We start from the raw sequence: 12,584 nt of genomic DNA on the forward strand, positions 1-12,584 counted from the left end.
CGGAAGTGAAAGATTTTTCTTCCACAAAGAATTCAGAAATATTTTTAAAAAGGTCTTTAAATCTTTTTGCACCAAAAGAATAGATTTTGTACCAATAAAAGGACAGATAGAACTCAGTAGTTTTACATCTTCATTATTTCTTCCAACACTAAACAACACAGGAGAGATGGGTTTGTTTTCTTTTTTACAGAAGAAAATTTATCAAGGACTCTACCACAGACCATAATTATTGGCACATGTTTATGCATATACCTGTAGCAGCTCAACCACTCAGGAGATAAACGATAAAAAAATATACTGCATGCACGGAGATCACATTTCTTCACCACTTACCATTTCATACCTTCTAAACCACATTTCTTAAACATGCCCCAAATGTTTGCTGACCCTGAGAAAGCAGCTTCATAACAAGCCATTTTTACTTATCTGAATATTTAAAATACGGGTAAGTTTACCTGCTGAAGTAGTAAATGGCAAAGGAAATGGTGAACCACACTTGTCTTCAAATTCTAAGAACTCAGAAGATTGCCCATTGAAACTTTCCTCCCAGCCAGCTACATTCTTCTTACACGTGAAGTAATATAAAACTAGGATATCTCTTTAAGGTAAACAGCTTCTCTCAATTTCAACTATATTGGTGTAATAAATAGATGCCTGCAAGTGTGTATGCTCATAATCCAAGATGAAAGTACACTTCTACAGTTAAATGAAAAAGGAAAAATCTTACAATTTTTAAATTTTTCAGAATTTAGAAGCCACTTTATCAACATTACCTCACAATCAACTGCATTGGAACTGTCAACCCACAACAGCATGGAAAGAGAAAATACTAACACAAATAGAAAGTGGCAATTACCTTCACCATCCTCCTTGAAGGAATTTGGTTGAGAAACAGCAAAGCACTGCATAGTTTCGTATTTCTGATGTGCTTCCTGGTTATCATGGCCTTCTTCAGAATCAGCAAGAGGTTTTACCAGCATCCGACAATTAAATGTATGGCTATTACGCCTAGGAGTGTCACCAGACCAAGATCCCCCGTTCACTAGCAAAGCAAAGATCATATAGTGAGATAAATCTGGTAGCAGTCATTTCTGCTGCTTATCCACAGGAAATTAATCAAGGTGCAGACTGGTCGGGAAACAAGCTCATTTAACAGCAACAATCTATTTTTAATATTAGAGCCCAAACCAGCACATAACAAAGTAATTTATAAAATTATCAGATTTTAAGAGCACTGCTAATTTGTTCATCTGTCATGTTTTTTTAAAGTGACTTACAACATAGTAAAAAAGCAGGACAAAAGTCTAAATATTGGTGCATGTAAAAGTTACACAGTACAGTGAAAAGCCTACTGAGTAGATTTATGTGCCTGGAAGAAATAAGGCAGTATGTAGGATCTGTCCAGTGAATTTAGAAGTGATTAATACAAAAGAGATGGCAGCATTATATAATTATCTGTGTCCAAATTAGAAATAGAAAGAAAAGAAACTAATATGCATTTATAAAAAATAGGAAGCAATAAAATCAGGAATATATTGAAACACACAGTCTCAGCTACAACAGCAAAGACTGAAGAGATGAGAATGTCCTGGGTGCAGTGATAAACAAAAACTAAAGGCTAACACAGTGCTTAAGTAAAAAAGGAAACAAAATTCTTGAGGTGCACAAATATAGGTACTGGACATAGTCAGAGTGAATTAATATAACACTACATAAGGAAATATCAGGGTCATATTTAAAATACTCTTCACTTGCCCTCTTCAGTCATAAAATGTAATAAAGGCAGTAATTTATGGAGTTTAGCCATTTACATTTTTGATCCTTCAGGGGTTTATAAGTAAAGTAATAAAATGCCAAAGTGAATTACATAATACTTTTTTAGACTGCTGTGAGTAAATGAGGTGCCCAGTATTGACTTTTTCTTTTCACCTCCTCCAAAAACTAATGACATTCAACGCAGTATTAATATAAATCCAAAAATGTCTACAACTAACAAAAAAGAGGTTTTGAAAAATAAGGTAAATACTGGTGAGACTAAAAATGCTGAAATAAAAATTCCAGCATAAGGAGTTTTCTGATTTTTCTTTTATATTCCCCCTTTCTTGGGCCATTCTTAGAATAACCAGCCTAGACAGAGAACTAACAGAGAGTTCACATAGCTAATGCTGTCTTTTAGTGATTCACTCTGGAGATTCATTAAAAATATCCGCTAACATGAGTTACTAAGAGTAATTTTAAAAAAGAAGAATCTGAAAAGAGTGAAGGATGCTTCTGAGAATAATATTAATCATTTATACAGCCTATATATACATTAAAAATAAATAGAGTGTATATGATGAAACTGTAAGTAGTGGAAGGACATTAACTTAAGTTATTGAAACGCTGATTTATGAAACTGAAGTTAAATAAGTAATGGTATGATATGAGGAAAATATATATACCTAAAGATTTTGGCAGCAGGATTTTGACAAATTCATTGTGGTCCCCTACATGCAGGATGCTATATATGCTTGTGTTCATCAGCTCTTCTTGGTTGTACCTTAGGTACTGTGTCACATTCTCAGAAACAAACACAACATTACCTTCTGGGTTCACTACAAAGAAGAACCCATCTAGGGCCTAAAGAGGGGGAAAAAAAGCAGAGAGAGAGAAAAGAGAAAAAGAGAGAAAGAGAGAGAAACACAATACCAAACAATCAGATTAACAACAAGATACCCAGAAAATAAATATTCCCTTCAGAAGACATAGCTGAATCTTTCTGCATCCATCTCAGTTCTTATATTCTTGTCTGTAATAGCAAAGGACACATTTCAGATTGAGCATCTAATCTTACTTATATCCAACCAGTGTAAAAGCACAAGGGTGCACACCTTGCAAAATAATGAAACCCACATATGAAAACAAACCAAATCCCCTGCCCCAAACAAACAAACAAACAAACAAAAAAAAAAAAAAAAAAAGGTAAGAGATTGCTACCTATCTGCCTGCCTGTGAAGTAAGAAACCTGGACCAGAAGCTGGTTCTGCTAAACCCAGAGCCTGTTCACTCCTCTGTGCAGCACAGGGAGACTGATCCCAGGAAAACATCACAAGATGTGCTGGCACAAGGCAAGGAAAACCCTGGCAGAAAAGAAAGAGAAAGGCTCTCTCCCTATCCCCAGCAGTGCATCTTCATAGAAGCAAGGCCCCATGCAGCCAGGAACACGAGGGATTAAAAGCAGAAAAGGGCAAAGGGAGCAGAGAGCAGGCAGTGAGCAGTGAGGAAGGGGCAGCTTTAGTCCCTACTCCCAGGACTGCTTTCATATTTTTTATTTGACACCAGTTTAATTCAGTCCACACATGATCCAGGGAACAGGAACCAGACTTTCACCTCTTCAACTCAGCTCCATGGTACTTCAAAGGACTTAAAGTTTCTGTGAGGAAGTGTCTACATTAGTAATTTCTGCTGATTGGCTTCCCCACTTATCTCCTGTGATGGTGAAAACCTAGCTGTAGCATTCTTTCCAAGATATCTGCTGCATGTTATCTAAAGCCTAAGCCAAATACTGTATCACTTCCACTTGATGAGGATAAAGTAAAAATTTGAGTATCAGTAAGAACTTCTCATGCCAACTTTCTTTTCCTTAAGATGCAAACATGATTGTGGATGTAGAAGTATTTCGGAATACATTCCTCTAGTCATATGAGCAGATAAAGTGCGATACATTTAAACTTGTGGTACCAAAGCTTTTGGTCTAAGTATTCAATTCAATTAACAATCAACCCATACAGACTTCTGCAGCTTTGCCTGATTTATTCACCTCTCTAAAGACTGGTGGGAAATCACTGGAGCAGTTGTTCGTTATTGCATCTCCAGGGACAGAAACAAGTCAGGAAAACAGGCAACCTATGATTCATCATGGGTTAATTAAAAGTGAGTGGACCCATACTACGCCTGAACTCAGCTCACTGCAAAACTATCTAACAAGGAGGAGCTGCCAAAACAAGCGTATACAGGCATGTGGCATTTTTGGTATGACCAAACTTGCATACTGTACAACTTGCGTGTTGGTCTTAGCAGGCATTTCTTAAGTCCTCAGGCTACAAATACATATTAAAAACATTGTACACTACTGAGCAGTTAGCAAATCCAGACAGTACAGACGAGAAGGCTAAGGAGAGGTCTTATTTCTGTCTTCAGTCACTTAGCAGAAGGCTAAAGAGAAGACAGAGCCAGGCTGTATTCAGAGGTTCACAAGGGAAGGATGAGACAGAGGAATCTTCATGGAGATACAAGAAAAAAAAAATTCACCATGAAGGTGGTCGGGTATGGGAAGAGGTTGCCCAAAGAGGCTTTGAAATCTCCTTTCCCAGAGATTCAAATCTTGGCTGGACTTGGACCTGAACTACCTGCTCTAGTCAGACCTGCTCGCGGTGGGAGGTGGGACTCCACAAACTCCAGAGGTCCTTTCCAGAATAAGTTAGTTAATGATACTGCTAAAGGGGAGGGACAGTGAAAAAGGGAGGGATAGTGAAAGCACAACACACAAGCAGAGTGGCTGAGCCAATGGTTGCCAAATGATTTGTTTGTTCCATTTTTAAATTACAAAATAATAAAATCTACAAATAAATGTACAAGTATATAATTTTCTGGACTGCTTCTAAATTAAGATAAACTGGGTCTTTTTTTCTCCTGTTAGTTCTTACAAATTCTAGTCTCTAATTGTTTCTTATCATTGCCTTCTTTTTGTTTCTGATCATTCTTGGTTCCTCCTGTTAATTCATATTCTTTGGAGAGCTCTCTCCTTTCCACGTGCTTTTGTACCATTCATGACATTTTCCTGCTGACTAGTTTAACTAACAATGATTTACAAGATTTAATTAATTGAGGCCCTAATACAATTTTCTATCAGCATCTCTGCTATGCATTAATATCTTAGACTGCACTTCACTACTGCTTGAAGCCAATGTAAGCATGGCCTCCTTGGTTTAGTCCTTTCTGTATCATGATGACTCCCTGTACTGTCTGATGATATGAAGAGCTGGACAAGAGAACCGAGTTGGCTGAAAACTAATGCAAGAAAAAAAACAAAAACGCTAGCCACATCAGTCCCCTGAACTAGCCCACCATGGAACAACATGGTGTTTAGAGCTGGCAGAAGGTTGTGGGTTTGGCTGAACCATTCTGCTTGGCAGTGGTCCACACTTACATCAATTCAAAGGGACTGCAAAGCCAAAGTCACAGCAGATGTTTATCAGAGTCCTAAGAAGAAAACTTTCCAAGGCAGAGATGGCAAGCAAGAGATTATGAAGAGATTACTGGCATCCCACAATAATCTTTGGTTTTCTCTACTATTTCCAACTATGGCAACCTCTTTGGCAAGGAAGTTCTCTGTGCTGCTTCCTCACAGCTGCTTCTTGGGTTTACCACAGAAGGCGTCATCTAAGCCTAGACTAACACAGGGCCTATTTCTTTCTATTCTGTTAATAAAATAATCTTGTAGGTAAGCAGCACCAGGCTTTGGAGCAAGTTAATACACCAAGCCACTTAAATCTTTTAGAAGCTTCCACTTTTGTAGTAATTTCTTAATTCTGTCCCCAGATGTATGCCACCACAATAAACAACTTTTCTTCAGAGCTACTGGGACAATGGGGGACAAATAATGGACAAAGTGCTGGAAGAGAAAACAAGAGAACAGATATTATTTTAGATGATATACTGAAATGGAAAATACATTTGTGTTCTTTGAGATCCTGTCAGCTCTCTCTTGACTATTTTTTCATCCTCTCTTCCTATCTTCTTTATGTTTTAACCAAGAAATATGTTAAAATATTCCTCAGAGGCAGCTGCATGATGAATTTTACTCACTTTCTTCAGTTGGAAAGACTCACTACTTTGAGGATTCTTCAGTTTTATTCTTTAATAAAAACAGACAGTTATATTTCTAAATAAGATCAACTAATAAACTGTTCATCAGCTCTACCATTTTTATTATTATTTGGCAATGGAAAAGGGTGGCTTTTTAAAGAGTTTGTATAAAGGGGTTCTGTAAAGATAAAATAACTTAATTGCATTTTCTTAAGGAGATAAAGACACAAAGAAAGATCTGTAGTCTTTCCACAGCAAACCTATAACAACTTTCAGTCCTTTTAAGTGTCTTGGTGAAAAAGGACCACAGTTTATTAATTTAGTTCCACAATCTTTCATTGTTAATATGCAATGGTTTTACTGCGAAGGAAAACTAAATTAAATGGAATAACGGAACAGAAGGGTGATTTTACATGTCATGTTTGCTGCAACAGCCAATCATGCAAGATAAGCCAGGGAAAAAAAAAAATCATCTTATCCTTATTTTCCCTGTGATTAAAACAGGTCCTTACAATTAAATTAATAGGAAAATAAAGATAAACTTTAACATAACAATGTAAGAGATGAATGTTTAACCTTGCTTGATAGCAAAACCAACACCACTCAATTCAGTAAGCACATATAATAATTATTAAATCAATTAATTTGTTACCCCCACTTTTCAAAGAGAACGTTTTCGCTCCAACCTGTCTAATCTTCCTTATATTTAGTACTGTGATTTTGGAGCCTTTATTTCATATGTAGGACAGAAAACTATGTCTTCATCTAACAAATCATGAAAAATAATGCAAATACTTAAAACTGTTACAGTGTGCATCTTATTCCTGAAACATTCAGAAAAGACAGAGTAGTTATGCTCCTGCCAAAGCTGGTTCCTTTAGCTTGATTCAGAGTTTGTGTTTGGTTTTATCTAAAGTAACATTTATTTTTCCTTACAGATAAAGTCCACAGTCAGAACAGGAATAAACAGTTTGCAAGTGAGCTTAAGCAGATAAAGCAGTAATGCCAAAGGACAGTAGCATACAACATTAGAACCCCAGATAACGTACCTACCCAACACTACTGTTAATACATTTATAAGCTAGATTTTAGCCATGCAGTCTTTTGTGGTATCAAAATAACAGCAAAATCAGGCAGAAATCTTAACTGAACAAACTGAAACAAACTGTCTTGAAAAGCTCTCCTAGATTACTTTCATATTCTAGAAGGAAAAGTCATGCTGTAAGTGCTGAAATGATAAATCATTAAAACAATATAGCAGTAACATGCAATTTTAGAGGAAGTATTATTCATGTGTTTAGCACTGTGTCTGTAAGCCAATGTTTAGGTACAACAGGTCTTCCAAATCTGTTGTGGTTTAGAACAAATAAAACTTGCACAAGCAGATACCCAAGACTTGTTACTAACTGAAGCCCCTCAAGTTGCCCACGTTACAAAGCAGCAGAATTATTTCTTTCTCTGCCTCTCCCCACCCCAAGTTAAAGAGAGTTTCATCACTGAATCAAATAGAAATATGCTGCCTGCTCTTAAATGACATAAACCTAAGTAGCCAGGATGGCTTGTCTCTCTTGACCATTCTTTTTGCAGTGACCTCTGACTGCACTTTTTCATTTCATTACACTGCTTTTCAGCCTAGGGGGAACAGAACTGGCTTAAATAAAGGAAATTTGTGTTCTTCACCTCAAGCATCATTGGTCCAAGTGCATCCTTGTCGATGACACTCTGACCTGTAGATGATACATCTGCTTTCTGCACTTCATCTTCATTAGCTGCTGCTGCTTTTTCTGCAATAAAGAAAACTACGTGTTAAATGACAGAGCAGTGCTCTCGAAGTGATACAGTAAGAGCCCACAGAGTATTGAGACTAGCTATGAAACTGTTACAGTACAACAGTTTTGAAAATGAGATTAAATAGTCACCCATAATCATTCAACAGAAGCATAACTACTGTATTTGCTTCTCAGTTTTGAAGTTTTATGACACAAAATAAATAATTTCTGCTGTTTCTCTGCTAGACATTTTAATAAACTACAAAATGTAACACTGGACAAAGACAAGGGCTCCTTATGACGGTGCAACGAGCAAAAGCCAAGATCAAGGTGTATTAAAAGACTGATCTGCACAACGACTCACAGCTGCACAACTTTTCCACGATCGCTGCATTTAGAAGGAAAAACGTAAGTCTGCAATCTACTGTTTCAGTACTGAGAAACAGCAGTCTCATTTCTGTTCCCATGCCTCCACCCATATTTTTACTATCACATAATTTTCATACTGCCTTATTTACCAACATGGTATTAAAACTACATACGATTTCAAGTGATATATTTGAAAATTACAGGCAAGAAAATAATGCTTTAAGGTTTCTGGACCATAATCCCACATATTACTAGATGTTATGTACAGTATCATAGATCATATCCAACTCCAAACACATACTGGAACTTTCAAATCAAGAGGGCTTTTATTCCCTATCAAGTAATGGACTGCATTAATTTTTCTATTCCAAGAATTATATTGGTGCTTAAGGAAGAAGTAATAAAAGTAATAAAAACACTATATGAAATACATATTCCACGTTCTAAGTTAACGAGACAAGTAATTTTTTTTGTTGCTAGTTCTATTCTCAAAACATTCTTTTATTATTTTCCAAGCAATTATGTAGAAGGTAGGGCTATACAGCTATCTAGAATATTAAAAATAATTAAATATTTTAATTTTTAATATTAGGCAATAAGTTGTTTTAATAAACATGAAAGCACACTGAAATTACGATAACAAGCATTTATGCCTTCCACAGCAATAAACCAGAAGAGGATTCACTGCAGGAATTACTTAAAGTACCGCGTGTGGATAGAGCAAAGGGTCTTTGGAAGATCACCCTTAGTGAAAATTAAAACATCAGTCATACAAATTGAAATGTATCCAAATGTACAGTTTTTTCCACTATCTGTAGATCTGCAAATACTGCAGCCAAAGTTCCTCTGAACTCTTTCCTTGGCAGAGGTTATAAGGTCAGCGTGAATATAAGCTGCTTAAACATACAGTAAAGGAACAGCTTCTGAGAACCCCTGGGTGCTCTCCCATCAGCAATCACCTGCTGGCAATAAGGCTTTGGTCACTCAGGCTGTCTCATCCTAGATTTCTACTTTTTCTTGCTTTCATGAAAAAACAGTCACAAAAATCTTAGCTGTCATCTCAGGGTATGTTCATACGCAATATAACGCCATTGATGAAACAAAATTGTTCTGAAGATGGACTTTTTCAACTAATTGAATAATTTTAAATTGCTTTGATTATCATAATCTGATAGAAATAAATACACTAGAAAAAAAAATGACTCTTCCCCTGCCACTTAAACTCACCAGGACACAAATTAGTATTTCTGTTTTGGACTGAGGAGTGCAGTGGGGTTTTTTTACTTTTATTTTATTTTCTTTCGGTAAAAAGCAGAGATTAGGTGTAATGGAAAAAAATTGCACAGTCCTTCCCATACTACAATACAGTAGAGCTGGCACCATATGATGAAACAATACTGAAAATATTTTCTAAAAATTGAGAAAGAATTCTAAAAATAGGCTTGAGCTTTTAATAAAGTTGGTGATATTCGTTTTCCATCTGTTCCTGGTAGCACAAAGTGAACCCTGATCTCACACTGCAAAATATTATAATGGATACAGATACCAGCTTCCTGCTTTCATCTCACTCCTTCAACCACTAATACCATCTTGAGTATCGGAGAACATGGGATTGTTCTCTATGTGCTAGAAATGGAGGGGCTACAGATATGGTCCAGCAATGAGGTGCAAGTACATTCGTTACACGGTGTTTCCTTATTTCACCTATTTACAAAGACTAATTTTACTGATTATATTTCACACAATACAAAATATTTGCTGAATATTTTTTTCACTCTTACAACCATGGAGTTCATACAAACCACCAATAACATATCTATAAAAATAACTGTTATCCTTTATGCACACAGGTGAGGTTTCATACAAAGAAAAAGGAGAGAGTTTTTAATTCCTATAATTTAATTATTTTAACTATATAAACACAGAAGCTGCAATACCAGGTCAGACCAAGGACCTCTCAAGCCTCACATTCAGTCCCTGACAGTGGCTGCTTTCCATCGGTTCCCCGTTTCTCCATTTCAACCTTTTGACCCCTGACCGCTTCCATTCCATCATCGGCTGTCCCTCACAACCATTCAACCTCTCCATTTTCTTTTCTCTTAGACACCCTTTTCCAGAGAGGGCCCAACACCTTTGTGGGATCAATATACACCATGCTTGTGAAATGCTGGGGTTTCAACCCCAAGCCCCAAATTAAGGTTGACATATGGGTGATTCCAACAGCCCTTCACAAAGGGGGGGTGAGTTTACCTTTAAGCTTCCCTCCAGGGTGGTGCCGGACTTGCAGGGAGAGCCATTGGGTAAATGAGCCCCAGGTGTCTGCATTAAGTAAACAAAGGTCAGGTGTCCCACTGAGGGATAAAAGCTGGGACCCCTTGCAGGTGGGGGCAGTGTCTGTCTGTGAGGTGGATGCCCTGTGCAGAGTTCCCTGTTGGGGAAGGACCTCCTGCCTCCCTGGGACTGGGCTCCAGTCAGGTCTGGCTCTTGTAAACACGGGCTGTGTACAGATCCAGTATGTGGTTTCCTTGGTCTTATGTGTTTGGCTTGTTGACTCGGTTGTCTCCCGTCCCCTCTATGAGAGACTGCATTTCACCATTTATTCCACCCATTGTTGGTTGTGTGGTGTTGTTGTTGGGGTCAGTGAGATTGATGCCAATTATGTATAATCTGACTTGTTTGTACCCCCAGCACTCACCCATGTACTGACCCTTTTGTATCAAATACAATTTGGTTATTGGTTCATCTTTATGCTGGCTGTGTCCTTTATGCTAGGCCTGGTAACTGGCAAAACAGCTTGCTCAACTGGAAAAGTGCAATGAATGGAGAAAATATGAAAATGCTACTTAGAACTGTTACCTACCAGCATCTCCCAGTGATGGTGACACTATGCGCTACACTATGCATGATGTTTGTTTAGGCATTCTGAAAAGCTTTATAAATCATAACTGCTCCAAAATCATAGACATCATAATTGGATTTGTAACTTAATTGTGTAAGAATTTAAGTGGCTGGAGAACTTAGAAAAGGCTACACATTCAGGCCACATATTACTATATATTTAAGTGGCATTGTATAGGAAACCATGGCCTCAGACAGCCTCTGAGTAGGACCAGCAGCAACTTATGTCAACGTTACAAACTACAGCTACAGAGAATGTTCAACTATGCATTAAATTATCCATTTTTGTGACTGAACTACAAAGCCCCTCGTGAAGACTGGATCAGCACATACAGGAAGAGTGCAAACCCTGTCAGCAGTGTCAATTTGACAGTCAGGCATGGTGAATGTCTTGAAATGTGAATCTTTTGTTCAGTGATACAACACATGGGGCTAATTGGGAACAAAAATTTGTTGCAGGAAGGTTGGAAAAAACCAACTGGTACACAAACTCCTAGTGCCAGCAACACTCATGCATTTATCACAAGTCAGTATTTTTTGTTTTTCTTAACAGTTACAGCTTCTGGTGTTAAGTAGTGGAACCAAAATGTGAAGTTTACTTTTCCTTTCTTTACTTCTATCTTTTATAGATTCACTGGGGGCCCTACAAATAAATCAAATGCACAGAGAGTTTATTATTTCTACACTAGATTAATGATTTTTGAATGTTGGGGGTTAGGAAAATAGCTGCAGAGGCCCAACCTTGCACAGCCTCTCAGAAGCCTTTTTTCCAGCCCCACGGGAATTGCTGGTATTACCCTGTGACTAACCACAGCCACTAGATTTTTTCCACTGCGGCCACTAAAAATGGAGAGCAGGAGCTGGTTCCCTGATCTCGCACCTTCCAGTGATGCTGCCTCCTAGAACAGTGATGCCCCTGTTCAAATGTAAAACACCAGGAAAGTGTTACCAGGCATCTGATGGGCACAGTGGCTAAAGCAGAGCGGAGGTTTAGTATGGAAAGAGAAATATAGCCTTGTGCCATTGGAGGAAGTGAGCGGGGTAGAAGGGGACTTCCCATGGCTTCACCTCCACACAGGGAATTCTCCACTAGAAAGGGAACAGTAAATTAGAAACTGGTCCCATCCTTATGAATATGGCTACCAGGGATCAAGCATATTTTATCTAAATTACAGCAGAATAAACTTCATGCACATGAAATAATTATTAGCTCTGCTCAATTAAGTTTAGCCTAGAGAGAGAAAAAAAATTTAAAATAGAAGTACTCATGAGAGAGATACTACAAAGAATATATACATTCAATCATGTAGCATTTTAGTGATGTGTGTAATTTAAACAGTGGGTATGTTCACAATTGTATAAGCAGTAATATAATAAAATACATATTAGTATTTTCAACTAGGCATCTTACTAGTGATCGTAAACTGTATTTACTTTTCTATGTTAATATAGAGAAGAAATAAGAGGGGGAAAAAAAGCCCTCACAAATATTTTCTGTCAAATTTATCAGTGGGAAAGCCTCGAGCTTTATTTGAAACTCATTCCAGATTCTGAAAGCAAACCTTTGTGAAATCACATTAGAAATTTGTAAGTCAGAGTAAAAGAAGCCAAAAGCAATAGTTTGAAGTCTCCTGCTACATTTTAACTCAGTAAGCCTTCCTGGTTTTCCATCCTTCCAACTCCAGCTACGTTGGTTCTCTC

At 37.5% G+C, this 12,584-nt stretch overlaps 1 protein-coding gene across 9 annotated transcripts in view; it reads right to left on the reverse strand.

Annotated features, from left to right (window-relative positions):
• The window catches only part of NCOA2 (nuclear receptor coactivator 2), a 187,879-nt gene that overhangs the window by 47,976 nt on the left and 127,319 nt on the right, over positions 1-12,584 (reverse strand). For all 9 annotated transcript variants that reach the window (XM_026841596.1, XM_026841600.1, XM_026841599.1 and 6 more), the window contains 3 exons: positions 7,528-7,631; positions 2,442-2,619; positions 857-1,042 (listed from right to left, as the gene is read on the reverse strand). In XM_026841596.1, the coding sequence (XP_026697397.1) occupies positions 857-1,042; positions 2,442-2,619; positions 7,528-7,631 (468 nt within the window). The remainder of the gene's footprint in view (positions 1-856; positions 1,043-2,441; positions 2,620-7,527; positions 7,632-12,584) is intronic.

This window comes from Athene cunicularia (assembly GCF_003259725.1).
Source record: "Athene cunicularia isolate RWA chromosome 2 unlocalized genomic scaffold, athCun1 chr2_part1, whole genome shotgun sequence".
NCBI classification, from domain to species: Eukaryota; Metazoa; Chordata; class Aves; order Strigiformes; family Strigidae; genus Athene; species Athene cunicularia.